The sequence below is a fragment of the Erythrolamprus reginae genome, chromosome 12, assembly GCF_031021105.1.
Source record: "Erythrolamprus reginae isolate rEryReg1 chromosome 12, rEryReg1.hap1, whole genome shotgun sequence".
In the NCBI taxonomy this organism is placed as follows: domain Eukaryota; kingdom Metazoa; phylum Chordata; class Lepidosauria; order Squamata; family Dipsadidae; genus Erythrolamprus; species Erythrolamprus reginae.
In genome coordinates, this window is record NC_091961.1 from 3,676,144 (window position 1) to 3,687,073 (window position 10,930).

Here is a 10,930-nt window from a genome sequence, read left to right on the forward strand (position 1 = left end):
TTTCTAATCTACTGGCTGTGATTAGACAAGGTTAACCTAGTTTGTGAATTAACTCAGTTTCTGGGAGGAGACAAGACGCGGAGCATTCCGCCTCCTCTTACCACCAAGCCTGAGTCCCCAGCTCCCCCTAGTGGATAGGTGCGATCATTGCTGACAATACAACTCGCTCCGCCTCCCCGGAGATTTCCTATTGGTTTGCCTGTGCCCATCCCGTCGTCTTGGATTGGATGACGCGCTTTTCAGTATCCGGAAGGAGGAAAGATGGCGGCTGTAAGACCAGCGTGGGTGGGTGCGCGTGCTTTTCGGGCTGCGGGGTGTTGCTGCGTTTTCACGTGTCTTTTACAGAAAGGGGGGTGGAGAGCATTGTAACACCCCCCCTTACAAGAATTATTAGGGGTAGAGCAATAGGCTCCTTGAAAATTGGCTTGTATAATTATTCCCATACGGTGGACTGCCTGTCCCATCCTCCACAGCCAGCATGGACCGAATAGGAAAGTTGGGACTTGGCAGGACTGCCAAAACTCAGCAGGGAGGAAGACGGAAAGGGGGGGGGCATTTATCTTCATGTGGAAATGCCTTTTGACGGTCCAGGACTTTTTAAAAAAGAAACAAACCACCCACCCACCGCATTTGGTTCTGCAGATAGCTTTGGGGCCCAGCTAAAGGAACTCAAGGGTTGAGTTCAAACTGCGCCCATTCTGGAGATGGGTTTTTCTTGGCGGGGGCTCGTATTTACAGCAATTATGGAAAAAGTTGGGCACCCTTCTCTTTCGGATAGAATAGAAAAGAATAATAGGGTGGAAATAGAATGGAGGAATAGGAATGGAATGAATAGAATAGAAGAATAGGAATAAGAAGAGAAGAATGGAAATTAGACAAGAATAGAATAATAGAGTGGAAATAGAAGAAAGGAAATAAAATAGAAGAATAGGAATAGCATAGCATAACATAGCGGAATGGAATGGAAATAGAATAGAAGAATGGAGTGGAGATAGAAGAGAAGAATGAAAATTATAATAGGAATAGAATACAATATAATAGAATAATGGAATGGAAATAGAATGTAAATAAAATAGAAGAATGGAAATTAGAATAGAAGAATAAGAATGGAATAGAATAGAGCTGGAAGGGACCTTGGAGGTCTTCTAGTCCAACCCTCTGCCATTTCTAAAAGGCGTGTTACTGGCTAATCCAGAAGCCAACCTAAAATCTTGTGTATATTGCATTGTGGTTTGTTTTTCTTTCTTTTCACTTGAGGTAAGTGAATTTTAGCCAAATACGGTTTGCAGACCATCTGTGAACTGACCCAATTATAATGTGTTTCATGATTCACTCAAGCAAATCATGACTTTGTAAACCTTGTCAGAACCAGGATTTAAAGATACATATTGTTTGTCATTTGGTGAGTTCTGCAAAATTAACTAATAAGGCTTGTAAGCCACAATTGAAAGCTGACCGTATTGTGTGAGCCCAGCCAATTGTAGCGTGTTTGATATATTATGTTACAACATATTGTATGAGTGTGGTCAGAAATTGTCGATTCTCCCCCTCACACACACACAGTTCCTTAAACCTAGATCAACAATTATACAACTGATGGATTCTTGTTTTGTTTAATTCAGTGCCCTGGATTTCTATAGCAACTGAACCACAATTTTTAATAAGTTACTGTTCTGAGTACTTCAGAAGATACCACGAGAGTCACTTTCTAATTTCAAAAGGGTTTAGAGATAGTTACTGGTCCAATTTATAGTTCTTCAACAAATCTGAATGTACAGTACTTGCAACCATAAGTTACAAGTATTAAAACTGGCCTTGACCATCCCTGCCTTTGTTGGCAGTGTTACGTCTTTGAGTTTTACTATTTTGTCAAGATTTGGGATAGCTTTCTTCATGAACAAGGAGAGATTCAATCTAGAAATAAAGAAGAAATTCAACCCATGGAACAGAAGTTGCCTTCAGAAGTTGTGGGAGCTTCATCATTGAAAGCTTTGAAGAAGAGATTGGACTGCCATCTGTCAGAAATGGTGTAGGATCTCTTGCTTGGACGAGAGGTTAAATTAGATCAGTGTTTCCCAACCTTGGCAACTTGAAGATATTTGGACTTCAACTCCCAGAATTCCCCAGCCAGCGAATGCTGGCTGGGGAATTCTGGGAGTTGAAGTCCAGATATCTTCAAGTTGCCAAGGTTGGGAAACACTGAATTAGATGACCTACAAGGTCCCTTCCAACTCTGTTAATCTATATCTATATTCCAACTAATGGGCATCTCTTTGTTCCAGGAGTACATTATATTGCAGCAATTTCCCTCATTAGTTGATGCTGCTTTACTCTGCATCAGGTTTCAGGCGTCTCCGAATTAAGCCCCAAGTCCCATTAGTATTTGCAGTAAACAGTTGAGCGGTGAACTTCGCCTTGATTGCTGTGAAATGTGCTAAAAGTTCCCTTTTTATGGAAGATGCCTGCAGAATTTAAAGCAGCAGATACCTTGGTGACTTTAATGGCTGCTAACATCGAGATGCTTGTGGATGATACACATGGAGGGTGTTAATTTTTAGGAGCCTGAGATGGCCGCTAGTAATTCACGTTTCCCCACTTCAATAAAGCAGCCACTTCTAAAAGACAGAACGGAGGAGTTGTAATTAAATGGAGGCAGGGGGCCTGCGCGTGTGCTGACAGGTAGCAAAACCCACTTCCTTTGCTCTCCTAAATTGCTGAGAATGAGCATCAGCCGTGGTCCAGTAAAACAAATGTAGTCCATTCTTTGAAGACTGGTAAGCTTTAAATTGGGGGCCTCGGTAATTCTCTAGCGTTTCATCAGTGACCCCAATTTGAGCTTTTTTCAAGACTTTAACAATGGGGTTGTTATTTTTTCTTAGCAGAAAGGGAAAAAAATCAGTGGTGGTTGTGTGTGATAGAGTGGGATAGCAGTGAACAGGGGAGGGGAGGAAGAGAGAAGATTGAGAGAGGGAAAGAGGATAAAAGAAAGAGGGAAAGATTGAGAGAGAAAGAGATTGAGAGGAAAAGAGAAAGGGAAAGATTGAGTGAGAGATAGAGAAAAAGAGATTGGGAGAGAGGTAAAGAAATTGGGAGAAGAAAAGAGATAGAGAGTAAAAGAGATTGAGAGAGAAAAAGAGAGATTAGGAGAGAGAGAGGAAAAGAGAAGGAAAGGGATTGAGAGAGGAAAAGGGAGAAAGTGAGAGAAAAGAAAAGATTGAGAGGGGGAAAAGAGAGATTGAGAGGAAAAGAGAGATGGAGAGGAGGGGGGAAGAAATTGAGAAGAAAATAGAATGAGAGAGGGAAAGAGAGATGAAGAGGAAAAGAGATGGAGAGAGGGAGAGAGATTGAGAGAGGAAAAGGGATTGAAAGATGAGAGGAAGACAGAGAAAGAGAGAGAGAGGAAGACATTGAGAGGAGAGAGAGAGAGAGAATACATACAATGTCCTCTCCTGGTTTAGAGTTTTAGAGACATAGCAGTTCCTAACAGATTGGGTGCTGTTATTTGTCGGCCATCGCAGCCTACAAAATAATGTTTTTCTTGCATAATCCTCTTTTTCTATTCCAGACTGTAATGAGTAGAAAACCTTCCTTCTGAAAATAGCCTTCTCTTTTCTAGACAAGGTGCTGATCCAGGGGCCGTCACCCATAGGATTCCTCCATGCATCAGAGCCGCCTCTTCTCCTTCACCAGTAAAGAATGTTTTGAGAAGACGAAAGAGCCGCAATGACATGGTCGCCAGGACACCACGAGCATGGGGCCTGTTCCTGCCACCCCTCCCCAGTGCAGAGTGTTCACCAAACTCTGGATGAAATGGATTTTGAGAGAGGTATGGGAACTCTGGCAAAAGAAGAGGCACTTGAGAGCTTGCAGAGGCTCAGGATAAGGGTTCCTTGTGGCAGTGAGTTCCAAAGGCAGGATTTTTCTTTTTCTTTTTGAAATGAAAATTAACACCAGGACTCTCTCAATCCAACAAAAGGATTTATCATATTTTTCGGAGTATGAGACGCATTGGAATATAAGACACATCTTAGTTTTGGGGGAGGAAAATAGGGAAAAGAATCTGCTTACCAGGTATTCGTCCTTAGTCTGGTCAGCTTCAGCACATTATTTTATCCCCTGTGTAAGGGCTTAAAAAATTATTCTGAGAGAGTAACAATGAAAGAGCTTGCAAGCCAGTAAGAGCTGGGAACATCATTAGCACCTGGAAAGAAACAGTCTGAGCAAGTAGAACAATGGAAAAAAACGTGCAAAGACTTAGGGCTTGGAAAACATTCTTCTTTTCAGAGAGTAACAATGAAAGAGCTTGCAAGTGGATAAGAGCTGGAAACATTGTTAGCACCTGGTTAGGGCTGGAAAGAAACATTTGGAGCAAGTTAGAGCAATGAAAAAAACCCTGCAAAGACTTAGGGCTTGGAAAACACTCTATGCAGACAGAAACAACGAAAGAGCCTGCAAGGTCAGAGCTGGGAAGATCACTAGCAGTTAGTTAGGGCTGGGGGGGGGGGGGGGAACCATATTCAGAGTATAAGACGCACCCAAATTATCAGCCGCTTTTAGAGGGGAAAAAGGTGCATCTTATACACTGAAAGATACAGTACCATTTTTACTTTCATTTTAAAAAAATGTTTGCATAGGGATCTGGAATGCTGCACTGAATGGCGACATGGAAGGGGTCAAGAAACACATTCTGAGCCGGGGAAAACCTGACAAGCCAGACCCTTTCGGATACACAGCTCTGGTGAGTGGGTTCAAGAGCAGGTAGGACAATACAATGATAGCATGGGCCAAAAAATGTTTGGGATATACCATTAAAAGGTAAAGATTTCCCCTGCATGAGTGCTAGTTGATCCTGACTATAGGGGGCGGTGCTCATCTCTGTTTCAAAGCCGAAGAGCCAGCGCTGTCCGAAGACATCTCCGTGGTCACGTGGCTAAACATCGAAGGCGCACGGAACATGTTCTGCTCTGGCCTACTCGTAACGGAACAAAGGGAGAATCCGCAAGCTGAGATTTCAAATCAAACACTTTTATATGAAAAGCAGGATTTATACAAGCAAATTCAGGTGTTTCAGTCCACCTAGGCAGCTTTCCCTGTTATAAATTGGCTAAGAGATAAAAGTCTGGGCAGCCACCGAGTATCAAAGTTAATTAACACATTCCTCAGTGAGATAATGTTTGCACCCACGACTCTCCATATTTGGCTCACACAGCTGCATTTCTGCCCGATGAATTTAGAAGAATAATAGCAAGTTGCCAGCAAGGCATTTCTGGAACCTCAAATCCAGGACTGCCACCGTTACGAACATTGAAACTCCACACCCCTTTACCCAGAAACCCTCCCTTATATACTGTCTGGGTGTGGCCAACTGTTTTCTAGAGATATAACTGTCTAGACTTTCATAGAATCACCTTCTGAACCTTTTCCCATAGAGATATACCTGTCTGCTTCGTAACCTTCCGACCTGGGCATCTAATAGAGGCTCCTGATCTCCCATGTCTCCCTCCTCCTCTGACTTGGACATTACCATCACTGGGGTTTCTACAGTCTCTAGAGGTTCATAGAAACATAGAAGATTGACGGCAGAAAAAGACCTCCTGGTCCATCTAGTCTGCCCTTATACTATTTCTTGTATTTTATCTTAGGATGGATCTATGTTTATCCCAGGCATGTTTAAATTCAGTTCCTGTGGATTTACCAACCACGTCTGCTGGAAGTTTGTTCCAAGCATCTACTACTCTTTCAGTCAAATAATATTTTTTTATGTTACTTCTAATCTTTCGCTCAGCTAACCTCAGATCGTGCCCCCTCGTTCTTGTGTTCACTTTCCTATTAAAAACACTCTCCCTCACTCTCACTGTCTGACTCAGCTGTCAAGAACACTGGCCTTGGGTACCAAGACGGGCCCAGAATCTGAGACTAACTGAGCCGGTCATGGACCACTGACAACAGAATGCTGTTACCTTCCCACCAAGCTTGGTAATTTGCTCGAAAAACATGTATGAAAACCAGTCATAAGTCCCGTTTTTCACCGCTCTTGCACCTTCGAGCAGTCACTAAATGAAATGTTGTCGGAAACCAAGGACTGCCTCTACTTAACCTGAATTTCCTGGTGCTAAAACTCTAGTGGGGGAAAAGAAATCTCTTTACTCTTAATGTTCGGAGGACAAGTGTAATATATTTTTTAAAAAATGTGCTGTATTGACCTTTCTATGGAACAATTAAAATAATAATGCCAGGCCATAATGTTAGCAGATTTGCAGCTTCTGTGGCAGGGAGCGCTAACCTTTCATTAGCTAGTGCATTTCTTTATATTAGCACCAAATGCTAACTTTATTATCTGTTAAAAATAGAAAATAGTTAATTTTACCAGATGCCAAGTACGCGGTAACGCCGGGCTTAAAATGTGTTACTTGTTTTAGAACTGTAATTTTAAGACATTCTTAGAACGTTTTTAATGTCTGCATTAGTTCCCGTGGTTTAAATTGTTTGTGTCTTAATGTGTTATGACCTGTGGTTACTACAATACACTTTCTTATAGACTAGTGGGAACAGCTAATTTAGCTGTCTGGTTGATTTATTACAAACAGAACTAAGGATTATTTTTTTAAATGCTCTAGATATGGTATGGAAACCTGAAAATGATTTATAAGTGGATTTTAAAGCAACTACAACATCTTTTGGGCCTGCACGGATGCAGGGAAAAAAGATGTGGCTGTTTTAATGAATAGCAGGAAGGTTTTTGTGTGATTAGAAACATAGGAAAATAGAAGATTGATGGCAGAAAAAGACCTCATGGTCCATCTAATCTGCCCTTATACTATTTCCTGTACAGTAATACCTCATGATACGAACTTAATTGGTGCAAGGAGGAGGTTCGTAAGACGAAAGGTTCGTAAGACGAAACATTGTTTCCCATAGGAAACAATGTAAAGTCAATTAATCCGTGCAACCAAAAAACCCCCCGCAAAAAAACGGCTTTCGGCGACTGCTGGGAAGCTGCGCGGCTGTTTTAAAAGGTGACAGCCGGCCTGGGGGGGCTTCCCAGCACCCCTCCCGAACCGGGGTTCGGGGGGGTGCTGGCAAGCCCCCCAGGCCGGCTGCGACCTTTTAAAACAGGCGCATCGCTTCCCAGCTGTCTCCTGAAGCCGAACGCTAAAGCCGAACTTCCGCGTTCGGCTTCGGGAGACAGCTGGGAAGCGGCGCGGCTGTTTTAAAAGGTGACAGCCGGGCTGGGGGGCTTCCCAGCAACCTCCCGAACCGAACCTGGGGTTCAGAAAAATTTTGCCTCTTCTTACGAACTTTGTTCGAGTTACGAACCGGCGTTCAGGAGGCTTCTGGGAAGCCCTGCCGCCCGGCTATCACTTTTTAAAACAGCCGCGCGGCTTGCCAGCAGTCTCCGAACGTTCGTAACTCGAAAAAAGTTCGTAAGAAGAGGCAAAATTTTTCTGAACCCCGGGTTCGTATCACGAGTTGTTCGTAAGACGAGGGGTTCGTATCTTGAGGTACCACTGTATTTTATCTTAGGATGGATCTATGTTTATCCCAGATATGTTTAAATTCAGTTCCTGTGAATTGACCAACCACATCTGCTGGAAGTTTGTTCCAAGCATCTACTACTCTTTCAATAAAATAATATTTTCTCATGTTGCTTCTGATCTTTCCCCCAACTAACCTCAGATTGTGTCCCCTTGCTCTTGGGTTCACTTTCCTTGGGTTCACTTTCCTATGAAAAACACTGCCCTCCTGAACCTTATTTAAACCTTTAACATATTTAAATGTTTTGATCATGTCCCCCCTTTCCTTCTGTCCTCCAGACTCTACAGATTGAGTCCGTTAAGTCTTTCCTGATAAGTTTGATGCTTAAGACCTTCCACCATTCTTGTAGCCCGTCTTTGGATCCGTTCAATTTTGTCAATATCTTTTTGTAGGTGAGGTCTCTAGAACTGAACACAGTATTATTCCAAATGGGGTGTCACCAGCGCTCTATACAGCAGGATCACAATCTCCCTCTTGCTGCTTGTTATACCTCTAACTATGCAGCCAAGCATTCTACTTGCTTTCCCTACCGCCTGACTGCACTGTTCCCCCATTTGGAGACTGTCAGAAATCACTACTCCTGAATCCTTCTCTTCTAAAGTTTTTGCTAACACAGAACTGCCAATACAATACTCAGATTGAGGATTCCTTTTCCCCAAGTGCATGATTTTACATTTGGAAACATTAAACTGCAGTTTCCATTGCTTTGACCACTTATCTAGTACAGCTAAATCATTTGCCATATTACAGACGCCGCCAGGAATATCAACCCTATTGCACACTTTAGAGTCATCGGCAAATAGGGAGGAGACCCCGGGTGAGAAGTCAAGAGAGGAACCAGTCTAGGCTCCTTACGTCGCCATTAAAAAGTCGAAGAGCGCTGTCCCTCTTGAATTCAGTTAATTCCTTCTGTATAGTCTGGAGGACAGAAGGGAAAGGGGGGACATGATGGAAACATTTAAATTGGCTCTGGATAACAGAGCCAATTTAAATGTTTCCATCATGTCCCCCCTTTCCCTTCTGTTCTCCAGACTATACAGATTGAGTTCATTAAGTCTTTCCTGATAAATTTTATGCTGATGACCTTAAGGTTGAGAACCACTGGTCTATATGAACTCTCAACTGCCATGCGTGCCATCCAATTAGATTGCAAGTTGAGGTGCCCCAAAGGCCAGACGTAGTACATTTTTCAACGATACCCTTTTTTCCGCAGCACTATGCCAGTCGCAATGGGCATTATGACGTCTGCCTTTTCCTCCTGGGCCATGGAGCCTCCTGCAATGTTCGCACCCATGGCGGGGCCACTCCCTTGCATCGAGCAGCCTACTGCGGTCACACGGCAATAGCCAAGCTGCTGCTGGACCACGGAGCTGATCCGGCTGCCATGGATGACGATGGGAAGACGTGCCTCCATAAGGTGCGTGTGCAGGCGTAGAATGGCCCCAGTCCCCCCCCCCCCCCCCCCCGCTTCTCTAGACAGATTGTTGGGGACGATAGGATGAAATTGTTAAGCCACCCGGAAAGTGCCATGAAGCACTAGGGGGCAGTATAGAGCCATGGTGGCAGAGCGGTTAAAATGCCGTATTGCAAACTTAACTCTGCCTACAGTCTAGAGTTTGATCCTGACTGGACTAGAGGTTGACTCAGCCTTCCATCCTTCCAAGGTGGGTCAAATGAGGACCCAGGTTGTTGGGGGCAATGTGCTGACTCTGTAACCTGCTCAGATAGGGCTGTAAAACACTGTGAAGCGGTATATGTTATTGCTATTCCTCCTTCCCTCTCCCCTCCCTTCTTTCTTTCTTTCTCTCTCTCTCTTTCTCTGTCTCTCCTTACTTCCTTCCCCCTCCCTCGCCTTCCTTCCTTCCTTTCTTCCTTCTTTCTTCTTCCCTCTCCCCCTCCCTCCCTTCTTCACTCTCTCTCTCTCTCTCTTCCGTCCATCCATCCATCCATCCATGGTGCCACAGAATGCAGTATTGAAGGCTGACTCCCACAGTTCTTCAATTGGCCATGTTGGCTAGAGAATTCTGGGAGTTGAAGTCCACAAGCCTTAAAAGTTCCATGTTTGGGGACCCCTGACGCAGACTAAGCTTCGGGTCTCCATTGCTATCACCCAAGACTCAATATGCAGTTGAATCTTGTTCATCAGACAATTCTTCTCTTCCTTCCTTCCTTCCTTCCTTCCTTCCTTCCTTCCTTTTCCATCATCACCTTCCCCCACTGCTAAGCAGCCTCCATTTGCTTGGTTGGTCAAGGGGCCAGGCCGTGGGACGGATCTTCTCTTGCTCCACCGCAGTGGCTCTTCTCTTTTTCTCCAGGCAGCAGAGAATGGGCACCAGGAACTCTGCGAGCTCCTCTGGGAGCGGTATCCTCAGCTGAGGGATATGCAAGACAACAACCAGAGGCGTCCTGGTGACTTGGTCCCAGCCAAGAATGAAGCCCTGCGGAGGAAACTTTTAGATCTGTGACTTGTTCCTTGAAAAAGCTGCCTGTTTCCTTTAGCCAAATGCCCATGTTGCGTCTTCTCTTCTGAAGTTACAAAGAATTGGGGATTAAAATAATGTTTCAGCCTGGCTTAACTTTGTTCTGCTTTGGGCCTGCCGAATCGGAACCAGGAAGCCCCCACGAGCAAAGGATTCAATTCAAACTCTTTTATATAGTTAAAGATGCTTTGTACAGACAGGAGTGGATTTTTCAGTTCATGTTGGCAGCTCAAATTGGCCAAGAGATAACAAACGGAGAGCCAGAGATAATTAGCACTTTCTTCCTTGAGATAAGGTCCGTAAATCACCCACATGCCCTTGCAGATCTCCAGGTTTCTTTTCTTTCTCATTCATCGGCATCTCCGCATGACTCTTAAAGGAGCCACAGCAGTTTCTCAGCACGGCAGTTCTGGAACTCCAGATCTGAGTCCCTCCACCATGACGAACGTTGAAACTCCACGTCTCTTTACCCAGAAATCCTCCCTTATATACTGCCTGGGTGTGGTCAACTGTTTCCTAGAGATATAACGGTCTAGACTTTCTCTCATAGACTCACTTTCTGAACTTTTTCCCATAAAGACATTCCTGTCTGCTTCGTAACCTTCTAACCCGGGTATCTAGTGGGGGCTCCTGATCCCCAATGTCTCCCTCCTCCTCTGACCCAGACATTACCACCATTGGGGTTTCTACAGTCTCTGGAGGTTTCTCAGGTTCCACTTCTCCCTCACTCTCTGATTCAGCCGGCAAGAACAGTGGTCTAGGGTACCAAGATGGGCCCAGTTCATCCTCCTCAGAATCTGTCACTAACTGACCCGGCCATGGATCACTCACAACAAACTTTGGAACCCACAGAAAAAGTGAACGGATTGGGAAGGCAGGAGCTGTCACGCTAGGATTATGGTGGACTCCCAAAG

The 10,930-nt window shown here is 44.3% G+C and overlaps 1 protein-coding gene across 2 annotated transcripts; it reads left to right on the forward strand.

Moving 5' to 3' along the window:
* The first annotated feature begins 246 nt into the window (after positions 1–246).
* On the forward strand, positions 247–10,930 carry ANKRD39 (ankyrin repeat domain 39). Of its 2 annotated transcripts, none has more exons than XM_070765835.1 (5): positions 247–285; positions 3,617–3,826; positions 4,635–4,738; positions 8,750–8,953; positions 9,852–10,930. In XM_070765835.1, exons 2-5 carry the CDS (start codon positions 3,724–3,726, stop codon positions 9,999–10,001), a joined length of 561 nt encoding a protein of 186 aa, XP_070621936.1. In that variant the 5' UTR covers positions 247–285; positions 3,617–3,723; the 3' UTR covers positions 10,002–10,930. The 2 variants fall into 2 exon arrangements, with proteins under 2 accessions (XP_070621936.1, XP_070621937.1); XM_070765836.1 differs by having other exon boundaries at positions 256–270; positions 9,852–10,507.

Bases quoted from the DNA above. Each gene is read 5' to 3' on its own strand.
- ANKRD39 (XM_070765835.1), top strand. From the start codon at position 3,724: ATGACATGGTCGCCAGGACACCACGAGCATGGGGCCTGTTCCTGCCAC. The intron at 3,827-4,634 runs GTATGGGAACTC...ATGTTTGCATAG, and splicing joins TGAAATGGATTTTGAGAGAG to GGATCTGGAATGCTGCACTG. The intron at 8,954-9,851 runs GTGCGTGTGCAG...CTTTTTCTCCAG, and splicing joins GGAAGACGTGCCTCCATAAG to GCAGCAGAGAATGGGCACCA.